This window comes from Theobroma umbraticum, unplaced genomic scaffold (genome assembly GCF_002168275.2).
Source record: "Theobroma umbraticum cultivar Fairchild unplaced genomic scaffold, ASM216827v3 scaffold_44.0, whole genome shotgun sequence".
Classification (NCBI taxonomy): Eukaryota; Viridiplantae; Streptophyta; class Magnoliopsida; order Malvales; family Malvaceae; genus Theobroma; species Theobroma umbraticum.
The window spans coordinates 5,269,436-5,293,381 of record NW_018397255.1 but is presented as its reverse complement, the minus strand read 5'-3'; the positions used below and the strand labels follow the sequence as shown (position 1 = coordinate 5,293,381).

At 33.8% G+C, this 23,946-nt stretch overlaps 4 protein-coding genes across 7 annotated transcripts; 2 read left to right on the top strand and 2 right to left on the bottom strand.

Annotated features, from left to right (window-relative positions):
• Nucleotides 1-1,667: 1,667 nt before the first annotated feature.
• Nucleotides 1,668-4,345, top strand: NRPB4 (RNA polymerase II, Rpb4, core protein). 4 transcript variants are annotated; one of them, XM_021418854.2, is made up of 7 exons: nucleotides 1,668-1,786; nucleotides 1,871-1,941; nucleotides 2,043-2,151; nucleotides 2,818-2,895; nucleotides 3,263-3,296; nucleotides 3,390-3,458; nucleotides 3,951-4,345. In XM_021418854.2, exons 2-7 carry the CDS (start codon nucleotides 1,893-1,895, stop codon nucleotides 4,026-4,028), a joined length of 417 nt encoding a protein of 138 aa, XP_021274529.1. In that variant the 5' UTR covers nucleotides 1,668-1,786; nucleotides 1,871-1,892; the 3' UTR covers nucleotides 4,029-4,345. The 4 variants fall into 4 exon arrangements, with proteins under 4 accessions (XP_021274529.1, XP_021274530.1, XP_021274531.1 ...); XM_021418855.2 differs by having other exon boundaries at nucleotides 1,681-1,793; XM_021418856.2 differs by having other exon boundaries at nucleotides 1,721-1,786; nucleotides 1,875-1,941.
• A 1,200-nt stretch (nucleotides 4,346-5,545) lies between these two features.
• LOC110409492 (programmed cell death 2 C-terminal domain-containing protein) lies at nucleotides 5,546-8,863 on the bottom strand. The gene is made up of 8 exons (XM_021418847.2): nucleotides 8,571-8,863; nucleotides 8,365-8,462; nucleotides 8,182-8,265; nucleotides 7,958-8,055; nucleotides 7,519-7,823; nucleotides 6,949-7,183; nucleotides 6,293-6,497; nucleotides 5,546-5,851 (listed from the first exon to the last, which is right to left on the bottom strand). The coding sequence occupies exons 2-8, from the start codon at nucleotides 8,455-8,457 to the stop codon at nucleotides 5,729-5,731; spliced, it is 1,143 nt and encodes a 380-aa protein (XP_021274522.1). The 5' UTR covers nucleotides 8,458-8,462; nucleotides 8,571-8,863; the 3' UTR covers nucleotides 5,546-5,728.
• Nucleotides 8,864-10,359: 1,496 nt separating this feature from the next.
• ABCF5 (general control non-repressible 5) lies at nucleotides 10,360-15,752 on the bottom strand. Its single transcript, XM_021418845.1, has 9 exons — nucleotides 14,770-15,752; nucleotides 13,841-14,182; nucleotides 12,655-12,795; nucleotides 12,392-12,571; nucleotides 12,106-12,261; nucleotides 11,408-11,509; nucleotides 11,169-11,297; nucleotides 10,732-10,836; nucleotides 10,360-10,627 (listed from the first exon to the last, which is right to left on the bottom strand). The coding sequence occupies exons 1-9, from the start codon at nucleotides 15,589-15,591 to the stop codon at nucleotides 10,532-10,534; spliced, it is 2,073 nt and encodes a 690-aa protein (XP_021274520.1). The 5' UTR covers nucleotides 15,592-15,752; the 3' UTR covers nucleotides 10,360-10,531.
• Nucleotides 15,753-20,264: 4,512 nt separating this feature from the next.
• Nucleotides 20,265-23,411, top strand: LOC110409498 (sorbin/SH3 domain protein). The gene is made up of 3 exons (XM_021418859.2): nucleotides 20,265-20,483; nucleotides 21,736-21,972; nucleotides 23,090-23,411. Exons 1-3 carry the CDS (start codon nucleotides 20,466-20,468, stop codon nucleotides 23,135-23,137), a joined length of 303 nt encoding a protein of 100 aa, XP_021274534.1. The 5' UTR covers nucleotides 20,265-20,465; the 3' UTR covers nucleotides 23,138-23,411.
• Nucleotides 23,412-23,946: the final 535 nt, after the last annotated feature.

Sequence of the window (23,946 nt, the reverse complement as noted above, 5' to 3'; positions counted from 1 at the left end):
ATAAATAATTTAAAATAATCATCTAGCTTCCTGGTTATTTATCTAAGAACATCTATGTTTGCTAAGATGTTTGTGTGTCTTCTCTTATGGTATTTGCTATGTAGACATGAGGCAAAGCTGGAGGAAGTATGCCTCTGTCATGTTAGTAAATTTGGTTTGAATCCAATGTTGTTGTACTTGATATAATTTTATCTGTTTCTATCAAAAACAGATTCCCTTTTTCATTCAGGAATTTGATCAAATACAAGCTAGAAAGATCCCCAACCATTTTTTCCCCTTGCTTTTACGTTTCACATTCGTACCCTACAAACACCCTCCAAAGTGCTTGATTAAATGAAGGGAGAGGGAAACTGCGACGAAGATCGAGTAAAACGCCACTATTTGTCTTCATAAATGCCACGGGTGCAACACGTTTCAACCTTCTTCTAATTTTCGACTACTTTTTTTCCGACAAACGCTGTTATGACGCTGATTTGTATTTAGATTTTGTTTCATTGGTGTTTTGGCCTTTTCCTTTTGTCTTTTCTTCTAAAAGCAGAAAAATATATTTTTTGAAAATTTATACGAAATATATTATAATAATAATAATAATAATAATAATAATAATAATAATAATAATCACAAAATATACAATTTTATGTTTATATAGATTAATTTTGTTATATTTTAATTATATGTTCATTTTAAATCAATTATGATATTATTTTTTATTTTTTTAAAAAAATAATAAATAATAAAAACAACACTTAAACATAACCTAATCATTATAATAGCCAAAAGTATTTATAACTGCCACACTGATATGATCAATGCCCTTGGGTAATACATGCTACCTTGCTGTCCCTCTTTCACTTTTTTATCAAAATTACACTACATTTTTTGTCCTTATTTTATCTGCAAAATTTTATTGAATAAATTTAAGGAAAAGATTTATTTTTAGAATATATTTATTTATTCATAAGTACAATCTTTAAAATTAATCCGATAATTTTATTATATTAAGATGTACAAAAATATAACATCAAAAAGCATTTTTATATTGACATAAGACAATATAACAGTTAATAGTAATAAATGCTCCTAATCTCCTATAACTTCAAGGCGATTAACTTGGGAAAAAAATATTCATAACTTTAATGTAACCAACCATTGGCATAATCATCTTTCAAGCAACTAATCAATTATTGCACTCTCATGAGATATAATAAAAAAGACACATGATTATGTTTTTTGAATGAATTTATAGTCAAAGGCTAATGTCGAAATTCTATAGAGTTAAAAATGGTAAATGGTTAAGCATATGATAAGATAAAAAAGAAAACGACACTGAAGTAGTTATTAAAATATAAATATTGTATGGTTATTGAATATGTCACGTTGTTATTTTTTATAATATATTAATATATCATATTAATATCAAATATGATAAATAATATTTTGATTAATAATAATTAATTAATTATTATTTATAAAACTGTACATCATATTATTTAGATATTTTGTGATAATATTAAACGTGATTATTAATAAATTATATAATCTATATGCTGTTTTACTTAATATTTGAAATTATTAAATAAAAAAAAGAGAGAGGTGTGGGGTGGGGTCAGTTGGCTGGGGAATCAAAGCCCAAAAACCAAAGGGCCTTCGGTTATTATTGTTACTATTAACACATTAATATTATAGGTTATAGGACATAAATTTTTAGTTTTAAGAAACAAAACTCGAAAGCAAATTTAGGTGCCTGCTGCTCTGATCTCATCTCATCTCATCGACATCAAGTAGGGTAAGAAGTAAGGAAATTTAAAACTGCTAATGCTTCGATCTTTGCGCTTTTTTATATGATATCGTAAAATGAAATTGCTTTCAGATAGGGCCCTCGCTTTCTAATTATGTCTGGGGAGGAAGAAGAAAACGCTGCGGAGCTCAAAATTGGGGAAGGTAAACCGTTTTTCTATATTTTTTTCGCCTTTTCTTTAGACATAAGTGATTAAAATTATTCAAACCCACAAGCTAAAGGGTTAAATTTTTGTTCTTTATAGAGTTTTTGAAGGCTAAATGTTTGATGAATTGTGAAGTGGCTTTAATTCTTGAGCATAAGTATGAGCAGCTTCAGCAGATGTCTGAGGATCCCATGAATCAAGTTTCCCAGTGAGTATCATAATCGCAGTTAATTGTTTCTTGGGTCTTTTCTCATATTTGATGATCTCAGTTTAATTGGCTTACGGGGTTCTGTTTATTTAACCGACATGATTTTAAAAGAAGATTAGCTGCTTTTTAGACATAAATTTTGGACCTGGGGATAAAACTTTATGCTTCGTAGAATTATTTTATTTGTCTAACTGTTCTAACATTGTCTTCAGGATTATGAATTTTGTTGTTTTTAGCAGCTAGCCTGAGGGTTTGTTTGGTGCATGTGATAGAATTGGATAGGATATGGCTTCTTATTACGTTGCTTTATTTTTCATTGTCACTAGTCTTTTAATAGAACAATCAGAAAGTTAGTTGGATTAGATAATATTGGATAGTGATTATATAATCCTATTAGAGGGAGAGAGTTGGATAATCCTAGGTTTATGTAGGATAAACTGACTGCACTTTTCTTATGAATGCACCAGAATAAGATAAAACAAAGGCAATTTACTTATAAATTTTATTCTATCCTATCATAGCCATAATTGTGCACCAAATGGAACCTAACTGTATAAGATGGATTGTCTGATGGGATGTGGTATTTGAAAAAATTTGCATGCCTTAATTGCTATTTTTCCACTCACTTGATGTGGCAAATGATTATTTTTTGTGTTTGTTTCACAGGGTATTTGAGAAGTCACTGCAGTATGTAAAGCGCTTTAGCCGTTATAAGAATCCCGATGCTGTTAGACAAGTTCGAGAGTATCCTCTAAAGTTTTGAATGATGAACAGACTTTTTTTTAAGCATATGTGCGCATATATTTTTACTCCTCTATGCAAGCTTTGTTGGCAGTCCGTGGCTTCTATCAATTACTATCTTTTGGGAATTTATCACAGCTAGGACCCTGTCTGCTATCTTGTTTTGTTTGCGTCAATATACTGTGGGACTTAGGTGTTAGCTACCTTCAGCTGACCTTGGTTGAAGGGAATCTTGAACATATTGTGATTTACTTCTCTGGGATCTGAAAAAGGCAGATGGTGTTGCTTTCTCTACAAATACCATTTCCTCTTATGACATTCTTTAAATCTTTAACATGCCTCTTTAATGTGAACCTTAACGGACGTTCAGAATTCTAAGTAGATATCAGTTAGCTGAATTCGAGGTGAGGGTCTGTATACTCGATAAAGCAGCAAACTTAGATTTAGGTTGTTTATTATCATGTTGAAAGACTCTTCACATTGTGCTACTCATGCAGCTTTGTGTTCTTGGCAACCTGTGTCCTGAAACAGTGGAGGAAGCTATTGCTATGGTGCCTTCCATCAAGGTAAAATTATTTTGGCACACTTTATTCTGTAACTTACCTCTTTTGCATCCATGTTTCTTTTCATTGTTTGAATTGTCATAGGGTGATCTACAAATTCAAATTGATTGTTCATCCTTCTTCACATGCATTTGTACCAAATAATTTTGGGAAAGATCTATTTGGCCACTCTCTGTCTACTGTTGTAAATATGAAAAGAGACTCATCAGATACTCTTTAGATTGTATATCCTTTTTCACATGCGTTGTCTAGCACATAAGTATAGGGATTTTTATTGGCTTCTCTTTCTCTTTTATACACACGTACGCTCTGATACAACAACACAGGGAAAAAGACCCATCAGATGCTGTCACAGCTCTCCAAATGTTTAAAGGACAATTTGATTTCTAGAATTCTATTTGGGTATCTTGCCTTTTTAGTGAGAAGTTCCAAAAAATTAAGATAAATTGTTGATGTTCCTCTAGCCCCTAGTAACAAATTGTCTTTGTAATGCAGACTAAAGGACGGGCTCATGATGATGATGCCATTGAGAGAATGTTAAACGATCTGTCCCTGATCAAGAAATTTGAATAATGGCCACCATATGTCTAATATCTACCCACCCTAGCTGACTGTATTTGAACTGGCTCACGATGCTAGGCAATTAAGAAGGAATGTTAGAACTTGAATGTCCTGTCCCTAACCCAGCAAATTCTGTCGGAACCATTACATTTTTACCTGCCCTGTCAACAGTATTTAAGATTGTGTGGTACAACCAGTTTTGCATTGACCTTGGACCTTGGTATGCCAAATGATTTTAAGCGGTAGATTTCTATATTTTGTAATTGTGCCTTTAAGGTATATGTCAATCATATGTTAAAATAAACGGCTTCAGCTAAGCTTTCTGGTGAGACGATGATATTTATACTTGACTGGTTTTACTCTGAGATTCTAACGGGTGGTAGTCTTGCTCACAATCACAATAATTCAGCCAGTCCAAAGCTGATGACTCCTTGTGGTAAGGCTGGGCAAAAGGAGAGACGTGACCAGGGTCTCCTCACCCCTTGATAGAGTGAAGGATATGGAAGAATTTTTATTTCTTCAACTTTTGTTTTCTTTGAGCAATAATCCCAATCTGTTTAATTCTTCAAATCTTAGAAAGCATAAATTTTTAAACTATTTAACTCCATTTCACAGATTTCAAGCACAGCAATCTATTAAGTTGAAATAATTTTCACTTTCTACGAATGTCTGGAATCTTATAATCCCGTGCCCAAGCAAGTAAAGTGGGCTACTTTGTGCTGTGACTGTGTAGCAACAAACAAGAAACGATTTTTGCCAATGCTTTTCTCTATTATCTGTAAGCTTGATACCTTCTCTCAAACAAACTCACAACTGGAAATTTTTGAGCGAAAACAAACTATTATCCCTCTGGAATTTAATGCTATGCGAACAAAGTACATAGGATATGCTAACTGGTTCAGCTAACCAGTCTGAACAAAATAATTTAAACTAAGGCAAAGAAGAACCATAATGTTAACAGTAGCAGAGAGATTAGTCAATATCTACCATCTAAGCAAACATAATTTTACAAATTTTAACAGTCCTTAACATGCCAGTGTATCATGGTTCATATTAATTTATAAAATATTATCTGTTTTAACTCATTTACTTTACGATAGTGAGATTCATGACTCTCTATTAACATGACATCGTTTCCACTTTAATAAAAATTCATTATCCTTAATGGCACATTGTTAGTACCCAGAGCATGCTCTAGTACCAACTGTTACAATTAACACCAACTTATAATATATTATCTGTTTTGATCCATTGATTTTTTATAGATTGAAAATGATGTGAATTTTTAAATATCCAATCTCACTCTAATACATTATCTATATGAGATTCATAACTCTTTGTTGCGACCAACACATCTTTCTTAAATGTGAAATTCATGACCTTATATTGCGACCATGACATCCATTTTGATGTGGGATTAATGATTTTTCATTGATACCGTGACATGATACGTCACAGGCTACGAAAATTAACAGAGAACACTTTCTTGAAAGACAATATAACATTTCAAAGAACCGTTCTGGATATAATTGTCTTCCTGAAAAACAGATACACTAGAGTTTTATTAGAAACTTGTCAAGGTCACAAAAATTTGACAAACTATCCTCTATATGAGCAAAATCCCGGGACCCTTATAAGCGATGTATAATGTTGACTATCTCTGTATATTACAATAGATAATTCACACTTAAATAGTCGCTCATCGTAATAAATCATGAGAAATAGCGTTGAGCAGACTCATTTAAGGGTTTCTCAAATTGCACGATAATGGTCTCCTCCACCACAAACCAATCGCCACTGTTGGACTTCTCTTTATCAAATGGCTTGGAACAGCTCTGTAAAGATACATATGACACAATGGTTAACACAAGATGGAAGCCTTCTTCACCCAAACTAAGGAAAAAGAAATGTACAAGTGCCAGGTTCTACACAAGCAGGATGCCTTGAACTGTAAGTTTTTAAAGCTTAACACCTAAGGAACAATTATCAGATTAGAACGTACAGGAACAATTGCACTAAAATTGAGAAATCAGCACTTCCTTAACAATATGGTCATTTCAGGTGAAACAGATTCATTGATTTGGAACATCAATGGTAACAATCAAAACAAGCCATTTTTTCTTTTGTTTTTTTTCTAATTTTAGAGGCGAGGGCCAGAGAGGGAGAACAAAAAGTGGAAAGGGTCATTAAAAGGACTCAATTCCACCCATGCGTCATTCCCCTCTTCCTCACAGGATATGTTGTCGCTTAGAGTAATCAAAGAGTTAACAACTCACCTTGGAACAAGTATAGACAGCAAGCATCAGCCAATGCCAGTTCTCTAGAGAAGCTTTATGACAAGCATCAGCTTCTTCTTGAAGAAAATATATTAATGGGGGCATAAGCTGCATCTCAAAGTGCCTTGAAGCACCGCAAAGCCTACACTTCCCAGCATCTCCCACCTCTGCTGCAGCCAGAAGAGGCTCCCCTCCAAATGCATATCTGAGAATATAAAGGACATTGAGAAACTTTATTAATGTATCAAGAAGCTAAAAAAAAATATCACTATCATTTCGCCATTTTTTAACTCCTTTGACTTGCAGTGGGAGATTGATATTGAGAGTAACAGTGCCTAACTCAAATTACTAGAAGAATCAATGCTAACTAAATAAATGTTCCTGCAGATATCTTGTTGATTGTTCCTCCATTGTTTCCCTTTGGTACACTTATTATTCCACCTTTAATGAATTTTTGGAGATTAACCAGGTCCTACCAATGATGAAATCACGAAAATATAACAAGGAACAAAATGATCATTCCATCCATGCCTTATCAACTTAGCATAAAGTCCTAGTGATGGTACAGAAATGGGAGGAAGTACATATTTGCCAGTCTAAGCAAGGTATTCAACAAATCTGTCAGCATAGGCATTCAACAAATAACCCTCAATGACCTGAAACACTGCTCTGGAGATGCATCCAATTGTTTCTTGAACTTGAGGTAAGTCCGGTCAGCAGACAAAGCTTTATCATATTCATAATTTTCAGCTTCCCAAGTTTCTTCTTGTCCATGATCATCAACATGACCTTCTTTCTCCTTGACAGAAATTGACGTGTAATTTGAACACATAGAAGCAAAATTCTTTGATGACGGTTCTGTCTGACTATAAATGTAGAAGCAAGGCATCACTGCAATAAAGGAACAAAATGAGTCAAGCACAAGCCTTTAAACACAACAAAATTAGTATAGAAACAATACGAGTAAGAAATTTAGAAGTCAATTTGAAGCTATTTCAACTCTACAGACCAGAAAGTATAAGGAAATCAGTTACGACTTTCCATATCAAACAGAAAGAATGACAATCATTGTTTGCAGCAAAGCAGGGAACAACTTGGTTATCATGCGACTTGTTAACACTAATGGCACTTGGGAACAAAATAGATTGCACAGAATAAAAGTATCACATACGATATATACATAAAGGAATTTTGAGGAGCAACACATTAACAAAAAGGGCAATCACCAGGTGTATCAGTATCTATCCCTCTTGTCTGTGCAGTTGAAGGCGAAGGATGCTTCACAGCAGTCTCAGAATTCCGGTTGCTATTCGTCTTCTTGGGTTGAGAAGTCAAGCTTGCTACTTCAGAAAATGCTTTACTCAAATCCTCCAGATCCACATCTTCGTCATCCTTATCACCCAACTTCTGCCACCAGTTAGTTTTTGAAACAGAAACTGGAGATGCAGCTGCGGGAACTTTTTCCTGAGTAGCAGTGGACGAAAATTCTTTTGCATCATTTTCCACTTTCTGAATTCGAAGAGCTCGCCAACTATATAGTCATATTTCATCCAAAAAGTATACTTCTAGTTACTATTATTGTACTAAAAGAACATAACACGTACAGTTAAAGAATTACATTTCATTTTCAAATCAATGGTCAAAAAAACAATTCAGAGTAAGAACCTGAGAGGAGTGCTATCACAAGTTGGTGTCACACAACCAAAAACAAGAAGAAGACGCTCTTCTATCTTTAAAGTTTCACTTGAAACTGGAGCATAAACCTGGGAGAGAAATTTAAGAAATTTATATTATATACCAATTATATAATTCCCATTTTGAAACTTTCGCAACAATATGAAGAAAAAAGCGTTAGAGTTTAAATATAAGAGTGTAAAAAAAGACAAAACCTGAGCAACAAGACACAGTTTACTTCCACATTTAGTGCAGTGCATAAGACTGGGGTTTAAAGCCTCTACAGGGAGAGGCCAGTCCTGTTAAAACAAAGTGATGAGTAACTTATACAATTCATAATAAAAACATAACCAACAACAATGGAAACCATATAAAGATGAAAAGAGAAAGAGAATTACAGGAAGTCCACCAATTTTCGTAGTGTAATGATCAGAGGGCTCACGATAATGCTCAGCCCATGGCCCTGGCAAGCCTAGCACCACTTCACTCATAACAGCTGTGCCACAACATAAACATGATTAAACAATACAAAAAAAAAAAACTGAGTAATTCAATTATTTCCCAAGAAAACCAGTGACGCCTTTGAGAAAACCTCTGGGCATACCTGTAACTCTAAGCAATAATTAAATTTTTTTTTAAAAAAAAAACCTTCCTTGTCAAATGGGATGCTTGTTTTTAAGGTTGGGTGTTTTTGTTTGGGAAATTTCAAGGAGCGGTGGCTCAACGTTCTGCACAAACGGCGAATGCTTCGCTTGCTTTTCTCCAGTTCTCTTTTTTAAAGTCTCCAACAGGGGTCGGGGGTGTTTTGGTTTTGATGGAGGAAATATGGATTTAATGGAAGATGCTGAACTACCGCGTTTTGGCGTTTTGTTCGCAGCGTCTATGAATTTAGTTGATGCAGGGACAGTAGATTGTTTTCATACACTGTCATTTATTAATTATATAAAACTAAAAATATATTGAGAAATGTAAATATAAAAAATTTTAATAATTAAATAAAAAATAAAAAAAATTCTTTTTTCTCTCTTTTAACTCCCTCGCAAGTTATTTGATTGCTCTGCTCCATTTTATATCTCTCCATTATCTCCTTTTTCTCTTCTTTTTCTATTAAAATTAGATTTGCTAAAATTGTTTAACCACAAGAGATTTCAAGACAATTTGTACTTGTTGATTGCATGTATTTGTTGACTTTTAGTGATGTATTTTTTAAGTAATTTTTATATTTGATTTAAAGTTATAATGTGATAATCAATTTTTTTAAATAAATAAATTAGGATTTTCCTTTTTAAGTTTGATTTAGGGTTATAATGCAGTTAAATAACAAAAATAATAAAAATAATTAATTAACATCAATTTAATATTAAATTAAAATTTTAATAGAAATTGTGATAATTTTTTCAAGACTAATATCACTCTCGAAGATAATCCAGTCACAACTTAATGAATGATTATTTTATCATAATAGATGGTCAGATCAACTAAATGTCCACCTTTCTAATTCCAATGCTAACTAATCAAAAAAATTACTTCTAGCACTTGTTCTCTCTCTTTCTCTCAACAAGAAGAAAATCTCCTCATTAAAATTTAAGTTGGAATGTTAACTTAAGAACAAGAAAAGAAGGTAAAAGAGGTCTTGAGGAAAAGCAAAAATATTTTAATTTTTAATTTTAATTGAGGAAGAAGGGAGAAGAAGATGGAGTTTAAAAGAGATGTATAAAAAAATAATTAAAGAATGATGTGATGTGGCTGGAGAGAGAGAAAAAAATTATTTTTTATTTAATTAAATATTAAAAAATTTTAATATTTAAATTTAAGTTCTTAAAAATTTTTAATTTTTTTTATTAATGAGATAATACCATTTGATAAGATGACATTGTATACAAAATATACATAATCAATGCATTAAGTATAAATCCCTTATTATGCTTAAACAAAAGTCTCAAATTCACTCAATAATTACCAATGAATTAAAATATATATCTTTTCCTTACTCAAGTTAGAAACCCTTTTTCCCCAATCAAAAGAATAAATAATTTTTAGATAAATTCATTCAAAACATGAATAATTACAAATACTGATAAATTTCTTCAGTTTATCATCTTAACAAATACATTCAGATTTTTAAAGCCCAACTTTTCTTTAATAAAAGATGCTAACAATGATTCAGTCAAGCCTGGACAATTCACATCTACCTTAATTTTTGGAGAGAAAGTTAAAGAAATACTAGTATTTGTTTACAGCATGCATGGCCATGGATTTTTTTTTTCCTTCTTTGTTTTCCCTTTTTAAGCATCAAGAGAGGCTGCCATAAGCAGTTTTCACTTTTCAGTTCAATTTCACCCTGCATTACATTTTTAAGGAAGCATGCAGTGCTATGGCCAGGAAGCAAGAAGTGAGAACTCAACTCTACCATAACTCGTGTAAGAGCTTCCATTTAGAACTGTATTTCTATCAACATTATATACAGATGGTGCCGGTGGTCATTCACATCCTAGGCACTTTACACTGTAAAATTGGTTTAACAAATGGTCATTCTTAATCAATTTCCTGTATAGATGGAATATTTCATTTCCATCTCTTGGAATTCTTCAGCCCTTTCGACTTCTGTTTAGCAGCTTGAAAGGCCTGCATTTTCTGTTTCTTTCGAGCTTCCTTCTCCGCCTGTCAAACCGAGGGATACAGAATTCATTAGCTAAGGTTCTGTAAACCATGCGACAATAACCTCTCCAATTTTGAAAGCTAGGAATCACAAGAGTATTGCTTACCTTTGACATCTTGGATTTGGCTTTCACTTTGGGAGCATTCTCTTCAAGCTCCGCCTCACGCTCCAGCTCCTTAGCCCTCGCCTCAAGGTTTTTCTCTAGATAATACTGTCCATTTGAATTGGAACAAACAGTTAATCAGGAATCAGAGAAGAAAGATTCGATGAACAGCATATTTCAGGTAAAAGACCACCAATAAACTTAGCAAACAAGCGTCTGAATAAACACATCAATGAAAAGAAAATTTTTAGTTTTTTGCCAGATTATAAGCCAAACAAAGTTAACATTCCAGTTGAGTTAATATATCCCAGACAACAAATAGGTAAAGAAAATAAAGAGTTTGGGAGGGGAAGGGATTGGTAATAAGAGCTATGCAAGAAGACATTCCATGCAGTAATCGGAAAGGATGAGTAGGGTTCAACCAAGAAAGTCATACTCACATTGTAATCACCTACGTAGTCCTGCAAATGTCCACCTTTTACTTCCACTACTCTGTTAACAATTTGCCTAATAAAGTATCGGTCATGAGAAACAGTAATGACAGTGCCGCTGTATTCTCTGATCGCCTCCTAATAGAATAATGAGAAATTGCAGAATTAATCAGTGACAAAGCTAAATGCTGAACTATTGAGTTGTAAAAATCAAATGGAGTATAGAGAAAGGTAAGAAAAAACCAAACCTCCAGCATTTCTTTTGAAGGTATATCCAGGTGATTGGTTGGTTCATCCAAAACTAGCAATGTTGATGGTTTTACCATGAATTTGCAAAAAGCAAGACGCGCCTAAATGTAACAAGAAAATACAACAATCAAATTCATGCCTTCAAAACAAAATGGAAATATAATACAGAGTAGTATCTAATAAACATGCCAGTGCACTAGGACATGATAAACAACATGCAAGAGCCATCAATTCACAAACCACAAGTTTCTACGCTTAAGAACAAGAAGTATCAGGCATGCAGACCATGAGACACTAAAGAGAAGCATATTCTTACTTATATATTCATTAGCTCATATAACGTTAAACATTTGAATTCAATATGCATCAGGCCATCTACAAACTTTAACTAAAGTACCCTAAACCCAGCAGGTAATGAATTAAAATCAATGTACTATTATGAACCCATTAGAATAGGCTGCCCCCGAAACACTGGATTTTCTTCTCTTTTTTTTTTTTTTTTTGTAATTTGAAGGGAAAGAGGAACTAGAACCAGCTCTTTGAACAGGGGGATACATGCACTTAACATTAAGCTAAATACTCAGAAACACTGGAGTTAATAATGAAAGATTAAAAGCACAAAACAAAATTTTTGACTGAGATCCATAAAAGCAAAAAGAGTACTCAAAATATAAAATGCAATGTAGAGTGTAATTACCTTCTCACCACCACTCAAAAGGGAAACCTTTCTCTCGAGCATATCAGCTTTGAAGTTGCAACGACCTAGGAGTCCCTTAATATCATCAATTCTCCAGTCTTCTGCCACTTCTTCCACTGTCTGCAGCACTGTTTTATCCAAATCAAGAGCCTCAGCCTGAAAGAAAAGTTGATTAAATTCAGTCAGCAGTTTGCACTTTGTTAGCTCAAAAGGGGAGCTCAGCAACTAAGCAGCAAGATCAGAAGTACCTCAAATACAAATAATATTATACAAAGAGGCCAAATACCTGATTCTGCTCAAAATAATTTGGTAGAACGTTATGCTCCCCAAGTACCACTTCACCTCCTCTTGGCTTCTCTAAACCCATTATCAGTTTCAGTAAGGTACTCTTTCCACAACCGTTTGGACCAATAATGGCAATTTTCTCTCCCCTTTCAATTGTAAGATTCGCCCTGTTAAATAGCAACTGATACAAAATCCAATTTTTTGTCATAAATGAGAAGATTAAAAAAATAATTACACCATCAATCAATAATCATCTCAACTTACCTCACCCTCATAACCAAATTCCATATTCTTAACAGTAATAACAGATCTGCCACTTCTTCCACGCTCAGGGAACCTTATCTTCATTTGTTTCCGCTGAAATGGCTTCTCTATTTGACCCTCTTCTTGAAGTCTCTCCAGCTTCTGTTACCAGTCAGAAAGAGGAGAATTTAAGTAACCAGAAAAATAAATATGCAAAAGCATATTAGAGCTTAAAGAATGAATCTCAGTACAAACACAAAAGTCTGAGGAACCTGTAACTATCTGAAGTAGCAACCACCATCAAAATCAAAAGAAAAGACGAAAAGTTCAGGCAGCAAGGATTTTATTTCACTAAGCAAGGTTCCAATGGTAGTATTGAGAAGAAATTTCGGGAAGATAGAATATTCATGAGGCTATCTAAGAGAAGTAGTTTTTGTGAAATAAATAAAATGGAAGAAGTAGATAAAAGAAAAGAAAAGCCAACCAAGTGATATACAGGTATGCCACTATCCATACTGTTAAACCAAAGAAACTCTTCTAACCATCATATCAAGAAAAATGCGTAGGTTCGATCCTCACAAATTTTATACGCATCATGCAATCCAAATTGTGGATCATTTATGATCCAGAATAGAAAAAGAAACACTCGATCTGATAAAAGAGATGAAAACCTTTGATGAAAAAAAGAAGAAATTGTACCTAGAAATGAAATTCTTGTGGTATAAGATATCAAATAACCTTGGTTAAATGATATAAAACTACAACTGAATTTCTACAAGTTCTAATGAATCATAATTAACCTAAAAATCCATATTAATCCACTTAAAATAAAGGGAAAAGAAAACGATACCCACCGTACCATCTTTCAATATGGATGGTGTTTTACATTCTGGTTGAAGTTACACAAACAAAACCCAGATGCGAGGTAACTCACTTCATTATTTAATTAGTTGTATAGAGCAAAATCATCTATGATTTACTAAAAGATGATGAAAACCTAGGTCATTCATTTGAAAGAATACCGCAGGTCAAGCAGGTTTGACAATCAGGTAGTAATTTTATCATCAATATACGCATATTTAGTAAATAACATAAAATGAAGTAAAATTATACATCTGCCATCACTGAAAAATGACTAAAGAGGGCAGCTAGCATTCGTCAAAGATGAAATGGAATACATTTCAGAACTGAATGCCTACATACATACCTTTTCAGCAGAAGAAGCACGGCCAGAATTTGCTCCTGCACCTAATCTGTTTATCAAGTCTTTTGTCTGCTCAATTTCCTTCTGCTGCTTCTCCCATGCAGCATACTGGTTTTCAACCCATGCTGCCTTTGCTTCAACATACTGAGAATAATTACCCTCAAATGTCCTGGAAACACCCATATCAGTCTCCACTATCTTTGTACACAACTGATCTAGAAAAGCTCTATCATGGGATATAATGACCATTGGCACTTCTTGCTTGTTGAGATATCCTTCAAACCACTCAATTGTATCAAGGTCAAGGTGATTTGTAGGCTCATCCAAAAGCAACAAATCAGGCTCCTGCAAATTTACATTTACATCAACAATCAGCAAGCAATGCCCATGTATTCTGCTACATGTCACACACATGAACCATGAATTAACAACTAACCACAACAGAATAAAAAATGCATACAAGCTAAATATTTTGTCAGTCAATTTAAAATTTAAAACTTATAGACAACAAGTGCCAAAGTCATTTTCGCTGCGAATAGTCAAAATTAGAAGCCAACCTCCAATCACAACTATCACTTCTTCAAAAGTAAACAATCTCATTTTGAACATTGCTATTAATATATAGTGATCAAATATAGTGGCAATCTCCTTGCAATCCTACCAGGAAACTTCTATATCTCCAATCACAACTATCACTTCTTCAAAAGTAAACAATCTCATTTTGAACGTTACTATTAATATATAGTGATCAAATATAGTGGCAATCTCCTTGAAATCCTACCAGGAAACTTCTATATCCCTTTATCGCTCATAGTACGGCTCAAGAAATTCATTGCCCCAACTTTTTCTTAACAAAACGAAATAGAAACCATCAATGAAACTATCAATAGAACAATTTTACACCAAGATATGCATCAAAATAATAACTTTACCTGCAATAAAATCTTGCCAAGTGACATCCTCATCTGCCACCCGCTACTAAAACTCGCGACCAACCTATCCGAATCCTCGGGGGAAAACCCGAGCTCTGGCATCAACTTACTAACCTTAGCATCAACCTCATCCAAATCCACAGCCTGAGCTCGCCTCTGCAACAAATCAAACTCATCCAAAAGCCTTCCCATCAACTCCAAATCCTCGGTGGCCCCTTCAATCGCCTTTTGAACCCTCTCTAACCTGTCTGCAATCTCCATTTCCTCTTTAAAAGCACTCGTAAACTCCTCCCTCACCGTCCTACTCATCGAAACCTCAAATTCTTGGCTCAAAAACGCAACTTTCATGTTTGGTTTCGCCTTTATAACATTCCCCGAATCAGGTTCTTCTAGCCCCGCTATCATTCTCATCTGCGTCGTTTTCCCAGCTCCGTTTACTCCAACCAATCCAACTTTCTCGCCTTTTTTCACTTCCCAACTCACATTTTTCAAAACCGTTACTCCTTTATAGCTCTTGCTTATGTTTTCGAGCTTTACACCGGAGGAAATACCCGAAGAGCCGGTGTTGGACTGCTTGTTGGCGCGTTTTCGATCAACTTCTTCGACTGTGTTGGTGGAAAACAATGACTCGATGTCGTTTTGAGGGTCTTTAACAGAGGTTTCAACGCTGAGAGTGGAAACCTGGGCAGTTATTTTAGTGGGTCTAAATTTAAGGGTCTTTGGGGAGATAAGAGATGAGGAATTCGGGGTGAAAGAGGGGCGAAAAGAGGTGAAGAATGTGGAACGAAGGTCTAAACGGTGGAGTTTTGTGGAAAGGCCCATGTCTGGGTGGTGGGAAAGTGAAGGAAAGTGTGGGAAAAATGTAAGGAAAAAGGGATGGGGGATTTCTGAAAGCAGGGCAATGGAGAGTTTCTCAGTGAGAGAGAATGGAAGAGAAACTCTAAGCCCAGGACAGAGACTAGAGAGAGAGATTGGTGAAGGAGGGACCTTTTCTAGTTGTTTGTTGTCCATCCAAAAAGGAAATGAAAATCTTTAATTTTAAAAATAAAACAAATTATTAAAAAAATGTTCTCTTTTTTTTGGCTTTTTCTTTTTTTTTCAAAATAAATATACACACATCAAGAACATCATACTCATTGAAAATGAAAATCTGCCAAGGAAATGATGTAAATTCTCAAGGATGGGGACACCTATAGCAACCTTTTCAGTTTTTAAGTTAATTTTGTTTATTAAATATTTTATTTTTAGTTTGATAATTTATTGTTTTTAAGTATTAATTTTTGAATGAGTATTTAATTTTTTATATTATGATGTTTAAAATATGAATAAGTATTTAATTTTTTTGGTTGTCTAATGGTAATGAAAAATGAAAACTCTAATTAAGAAAAAAATTGGAAATTTTAAACTGACTTTCTCTCTCTTTCTTTTTTTAGCTTAAACAAAGGTACCCATCAGGCTCATTGAAAATGAACATCCAACAAAGAAAATAATGTACATTTCTCAAGGGTGGGGACACCTGATAATAACCATTTTTTATTTTCACTTTTTAGTTAATTTTTCTAATTAAATTTATATTTTTTCTACGTTTTTAATTATTTATTAATTTTTTGAATTTTCTTATCTTGTTCTCAAGAAATAAAAGTAAAAATGAGTAGTCTGTTTATTTTGTAAGAGGCAACCTTTTTTTATTTTATTGGAAGACAGATTTATTTTATGTAATGCAAAATTTAAAAATAAAAAGGTAAAAGTAAGTGAAAAGATATAAATATGAAATTAAAAAGCTGAGAGTAATAATAAAATAAAAAATATTCCTTTCACCATAAAGATATTTATTTCCAACCCCTTGGTTTTTTGCCGCCCACCAGTCGTTTTCACAGAACAAAAAAACAAAAAAGGAAAGGCAAAATATTGTGGCCCAAGAGAGAACAGGAGAAACAAGGTGGAGAGTTGGGATAGATAACGCCCGTTGATTAGTATGAATAGAATTTGTGGTTCCCGTTAGCCAAACACCTGAATCGAAGAGAACCTTCCTGCCACATATCACCACGTGCAATCCAATGCGTGATTCGACGTAATCCACGTATCCAATCAGCCATGAGGATATCTTCTATTTTATTTTATTTTTATAGTTAGAAATTTGATTTTCTTCTTCTAAAATCACACGTAAAAATATTTTATTATTTACTTTGAATTTTATACAATTGTTTATTTTAAACCTATTAACTTTGAAATTGAATAATTCAATAGCTAAATGATGTGATTTAGTCATGGGAAATCACTACTTAACAACGTAACCTATCACGATTGAGTGCATATGATGTTTTCAAATTCTAAGTTAATTTAATTAAAAAATTTAATGGCTGGAACATATGTAAAATAGAATATTATGATTGGGTTAATCTTAATAAATAACTAAACATTAGAGGTGATGCAAACATTAGTAGCTGAAAATTGAAATGGACCATTACCGTGATAGATTCAATTCAAATTAGAGAAAACAGAAGTCTGGTCCTCACCGAATGGACCGACGGTGGGCGAACCCTGTTCCAAACTTATTGGGCCTAAAACTTAGTTCGTTCAATCAACTTATAATATCACATACACTAAACATAGACCGAAGATGTCTCTTGTTTTCCTTTTTTATTTTATTTAATCGATTAGTGTCAATGATTATACTAGTCGAAATGTGTAGCATTTAAAACATATTTTAAAACTCTATTTGATTAATATTTTTTTCATTTGCTTTTAGTATTTTGTTCAATTATTTTTATTTTTTTATAAACATTTTAGAACAAATAAAAATTTAAACCAAATAAAATCTTTATTTTTCCAAAATAAACAAATAATAATAACAAATAAAAGAAAATTTTGGTAGACGAATTTTCTAGAAATTTTGTTTTGGTATTGCTTGCAATAATTTACTCACAGGTGGTGCTATTTTAAAACTGAAATGTTCTCAAAATAATACCCAAAAAAAAACCCCTCTAATAGTTACCCAAAAAAAGGGCAAATATTGACTCAATTTAAGCCACAAACTTACATATGTCAAGGCCCAAAAGTTGGCCCATCTGAGCTAAACTTAAACCCATGATCAATAATTAATGTTTTGCTTAGTTGGTGTTTTCCTTCTTATTTGTGTTTTAATCCTCACTGTAAGAAATGTAATATATATATATATATTAGAATTAAAAGAAGGAGATTTGAATTTTATGCTTTAAATAGAAAAATCATGTACCAACTAATAAGTTAAAAATTTGAGTGTGAAATATAATATTTTTAATTATAAATATTTTACAGAATGTTGTAAGAGGCTATAAATAACATTTGTAAGAATTCTATTTTTCTTTCAAATATGTAGTAATGAAATTTTAAATAACAGGTTGACTAACCAAACCGCTCCTAAGCAAATGATTAAGGAGTTGATTTCGCATATATTGTCTCAAGAGTCGACAGCAAAGTTTGCAAGAAAATATTTACTTTTTTCTTTCTAGTGCTTTGGATGTTCTTTTTTTTTAATTATAAACTTCCAAGTTCCAAGAGTTCTAATATATATGTGCTGTTGAAAGTTTAATTTAATCAAGATGACCTATAAAATATGATATATAATGCGTAAAATTATCAAGATATGATTGCATACTATAATAATAGACCCTACGTAATCCTCCTCTTAATAAATTATTTATTTTAAGAAACTCTTTGTCATGCTCTCAGCTATTTTAATGGGTTCCAATTCAAATTAACAAGTCATCATGGTTGTGACCCATTACAATATATGATTTGCGGACAGCAAAGCATTTTCGTTTTCCTCTAGACCATATTCTGAACCTTCAAAATATCTTATTCAAATTTCAACAATTTCGATAAATTATAATTTTATATTTCATGGAATAAAGTAATTATATTTTAGAATTTTTGAAATTTTCTCTATTTATTTAAAATTTCTCTATATAAACTCAATCTTTAAAATAAAAATAAAAATCTCATATTCAAATCTCGAGATAAAAGATACATACTCTAATTAAAATAAAAAAGGGGAGTAAAATCTGTCTACGGCATTAGGTTCAAAACACTAGAAAATGAAAAACAAAAAAAAGAAATTCCAAAGGTGGATGTAAAATAATATATATATATATAATATGTGGTTTGAGTAAACCAGTGGTTCTTTCGGTGGATCCCGTTAAAAGAGTCGTTCTTGGACGGCGGATAAGAAGTTAGATTACCAATAAAATATTTATTAGAAGAAGGAAAGTTGGTCAACATTACTTTCACTTACAATAATCAATAAGAAAGTATAATCTTACCCTTTAGAGAAAAAAAATAAAATTGTAATCTTAATCACCGGTTAACCTCATTACTTGGATACATTGCTTTTCCACAAATTGTTAAAATTCGAAGGAATAAGACATAAGAGAAAGGAAAAAAAAAAGATCGAAGTAATGTTTTAAAATAAATTTCAATAAATTTTTATTTTTTTTATGTTCAATTAAAATTTTATATATTTATTTTTAATTAAATAATTTTTTATAATTATATATCGTTAATCAAAATTTTACTTGTCATTTTTATGTTCACTTGTTAACGTGAAGTAACAAAAAATATCTCGCATGTCACTTCATAATCAAAGCAGGGAACAAAGTAGGAGTATTGAATATGATGATGAGGTAGGCAGGTTGAATGATCCTTGTAGCGAATCCTTCGTTTCGTTGCAGACTTTGGCCTAAAGCACACATTCGACGAAATTAGTTACGAGTTTTAATAAAAGTGGTGTCACCACCGGTTGTTGGGTACTTTTCTCAATGACATGTGGACTGAACTATAATATTGACTTTCTACACTGTTTTAAAAGAGAGATTCTATTTCTAATTCTAACTCATTTTTCAAATCAACGTAAATGGCCCAATCAATCAATCAATCAATCAAGCTGTCACTTCTGGCTGGCTCAACCTCCTTTGGAGCAGTGAGTGAAGGACAGGACACGGGGAAGCCACTGAGAGGGCAAACAGCGTATCCGTTGGCCCGGTTTATGTCTGGCGTGGGAGTGGGGACGCCTTTGCTCGTTAGGTTGGTAGCTGCTTACTACCATTTTCCATTTTTTCATTCCTGCTATTTGGTCGATCAGCAAATTCTTTTGAATCTGAATATATTAATAAAGGATTTTACAGTCTCTTACTTACGGCTGAAGCTAACTGCCATTTGCCTAAATCAACAATTCTTCCTAAGTCTTAATTTATGGTGGCATGAAATCGAAGGAACTCAAAAGCTTATAAAACGACATCGTTCTAACACCTGAAACCGTGTTGCGGAAAAATGTTGGATTCTTTCCTTTCTAGAGACAGCTAGCAAACTAAGCCACGGAAAAATGTAAGAAAGGAGAAGTGCAAAACGCTAAAACGCTAAAGCGTGTCCGAAAGAGTGGCATTCCGCGTAATTTCAACAAAAAGTCAAGCCCATGATTGAGAATTGAAACGTATATAGAACCAAAGAGAGAGAGAGAGTGATTGATTTCATTACGTGCTGGCCAGTGCTGTAAGGGAAGAGCTCATTCAATCCCACAATTCTCTTTTCGCTTTCAAAACAAAAACCCTTTTCTTTCCCCGCTTCTTGTTTCTCTTTCGTCATAGCAGTTGATAGTTTAGATTGATATAACTCTTTAAAGCTTTGGGAAGTTCACCTTTTTTCTTTTCTTTGTATCAAGCATGGAAGATCGTAAGGAGGTGAGTTCTTTTGTTTATAGCTCTTTCATATGTTGTTGAGAATAAGGGAGGTAAATGAACTCAGGGAAAAGGCTTCTGGGAAGCTTTTCTTTATCTATATAAGAACTCTTGGAGATTCAGTTGTTCTAATAATCAGTTGAAGTTGGAGTCTTGGAGTTGCAGTTCCTTTGCAATCTTTCCATTTTTTTTTTTTGAGATTTCAATAGTTAGAAGTTCAGTCATGGATGAAAATGATTTCGATTTTTCCATCCTCAAGTTTTTTTTTTCTTTTTTAGCTTTGGCTAATTTTATTTAATGGTCACTTTCTGTTATCCTTTTCAGTCTCAAAAGTCGAAATTCTTTTTTATTTTTCTTTCCCTTTTACTTTTATTTTTTCAGACATTCAACCAAGTAATAGTTCACTTTTTTCAAAGCTGTGGAACAGTCAAAGCTGCCACCTTCTTTTTCATTTTAAATAACAAAGCTAGTACTATATGTATATTCTTCAAGTTTTTTCGACGGAAAAATGGATAATGGCAGAGTTGGGAGAGGGAAAAGAAACAGGGGAATACTTAGAAACAGTTTTTTTTGGAGATACGAGGACTGTTAACTAGTAAGTATATTTTATGGGTTTCCTTTGGTCGATTTTGTAACGTTGTCTCGAGAGTTGTGTCATTCGGCTATACGGCACCTCAATGAATGCTCTGCCATCGAATTCGTAAACTGAAAAAATTGGTTCAGACTAGTTCATCGAGAAGATCTCAGCATTGGGATGACCGGTTAATTGCAGCTTTTGCAGTCCTGTTTCTTCGTTTCTGCCTTTTAGGAGACTTCTTTAAGCAGAAATGGTGAAGGTTACAATACTTTGTTGAGGTGTTATTATGAAGAATACTTTCATATCAATTCATAGTTTTGGACAAAGATATGTAATTTTTTAAGGATACTTGCTAGTGAGGAAAGAAAAAGAGCCACTTTTTCCTTTAGGATTTGTCAAGGTGTTGCTATTGAATTTTCAGGCCAAATTTTGTAATTTGATGACAGTTGGACCACTCAGGATTGGCATGTACTTTATTGAATTAAAATTTAGTAGCACTTGTGGACGGGCAGCTGTCATTTCCCTTTTGAGAAATAGTTTTCACAGTTTATTCTGTTTCATATGTGGTGTAGTTATTGATTGTTGGCATGCTTTGTTGGAGTTAAAGCAAGCATGGATACAGTTGCTAAGGTTGATTAAATTGATGTATTGTTTTTGGTGGTATTTGAATTTATGCAGAAAAATGCTCCATGGCTATCAGTGCCACAATTTGGGGACTGGGAGCAGAAGGGACAGGTGCCTGATTACTCTCTCGATTTCTCAAAAATCAGGGAAATGAGGAAGCAGAACAAGAGGGAAGTTTCAAGAGCCAGTCTTGGAAATGAAGAAGAGTTCATTAACCCGACTGCAACCAGTGTTAGCACTGCCCCTAGCGATGATCACCACCATTATCCCCAGAACCATCACTCTCCAACTGTAAGATTCCCCCCTCCACTAACTTCCCAAATGCTTTAGTTATTAAATTTTTTAGATAGCGTACACTGAATATGGCTTTTCTATTTTTGGTTGGTAGCTTTAAACATGAATAGTGCCGTAGGATGGAAGAATATAAAGTTATAAACTTTAGTGGCATCCATGTGCTAGGGTGGTGGGGAAGTTGCTTAGTTGGCTCATTTAATCTTTTGTTTGATGCTTGCTAGCTGAATAGGTAGCATTTACTCTGTACCGCGTATGGTTTGGCCCTTAATAAAGGCCGGTTAGATTTGGTCAAGGCAGCAGGAAATAGGATTATTTATCATGTTGATTTGATTGACCTAGTTGTTGTAAGAATAATTTTCCAAATCCTTTATGACAAATTAAAGATAAGAACGTTGAAGATAGTAAAATCAATAATAATGTTTTCAGTGTTGATTTATAATATGCAGTGGTCAAGATATGCGTCTACTTTTCTCCACTGGACTCTTTCCACATTGACAAATTTTGTGATAAGCATTTCTTTTGTAGCATGTTGTTCTGTTTCTCTGATAACAGAAATTAACTTTGAGAGTTCATGTGGACATTTAGAATCTCATTTTAGGGAAAAACTGCTCTTAATTTATAGTAAGGGGACAGAAATCTCTCAGGCCGGTACCAGTTAAACCCTGCTGGCAACAGTCTCGTGACTCATGGGGTCCGATAGTGGTCTCAAATATTTTTAATGGTTTGTACCTATGAATGCATGATGGAGATGTGTGCCAAAAGATTGAAGAAAGTGTGCTTAGGATTACATCTCAATAACTAATATGATCCGTATTACCCCTTCCTTAGGTCACACGTAAGTGCAAGTGGTGCGCATGCAACAGATATTTGTTCATGGCAGTGGGCACTTTTGGCTCAATCTGTGTTTATTCTTGGCAAGTTGTGCTGTTTTGTTGATTGATTAATTCAACATAATTTGTTCTATTTTGGAACATTCTCTGTTGATTGATTCACCGCTAGCTCGGGCTTACCTTTTAACCTTGTACGCCTTTTTGATGCTAACCATTTTTGAATGGTGGTTTTAGTTTTAGTTCATTACCTCATTGCCTTTTGATATGTTTTTTTCTTTTGACAGACAAGGAGGAGTATCTTCAGCTACTTCAACTGTTGCGTCAAGGCCTGAGGTTCACGGACTTGTGATGACCGTGTATCTAGAGAGCACTCTCTCTTTCCCTTTGTATGTTTTTGTGTTCCCATCATATTTATTCTCCTGCTTCTCTTCATCACCCCCTTCGTTTTCTCACATAGGAAAGATGCTATTCTTATTGAATAGGTGATGATTTATGTTTTATCTCCCGCATCCTCTTTTATTGGGTGCTACCTTATATAACAAGAACTGATGTAATTTGAATGAAAGCTAATGGAGAAGTTAAAAGGGGGAATTGAAGTCTTGAAAATGTGTGAATAATTAGGAGATTAGTGTGAGATCCAGGGGGATGTGACATGAACGAAAATCTGGTTGGGAAAATGATGGTCATGTAACTCAACCACGAGTGATTGAGGGGGTGATGGGGACCAATTCTTTTGTCCATGGCTTCAATTCCGCACTGACTGTCTGGTCCATTTCTTAGGGTCTTAAAGGGTGGTGGGACGAGCTGCTTAATAAATTTAAAATAAATTACAACCATACCTTTCGGAAGGTGGTTCTGAAATTTGCATTATCCGTTGAACTCGATGGTTTCTTCCTGGCTCTGCAATTAGCCCGAGTTGGTAACCCACACTGGTTATATTCGAGGTAGGGAGAGAATTTTGTAGCTTGTGGTTCACCGTTTACGTACTTCTTGCAAGCTGCACAAGAGGTCAACTACCATGAAAGACCAATTCCTCAGCTACCATGAAAGACTTTAAAACTACATCATGTTGCGACAATACTAGTAAACGCATAGCTAAAATCTGGATTAATAGGCTTACAAGAACATGTTACAGTGAACA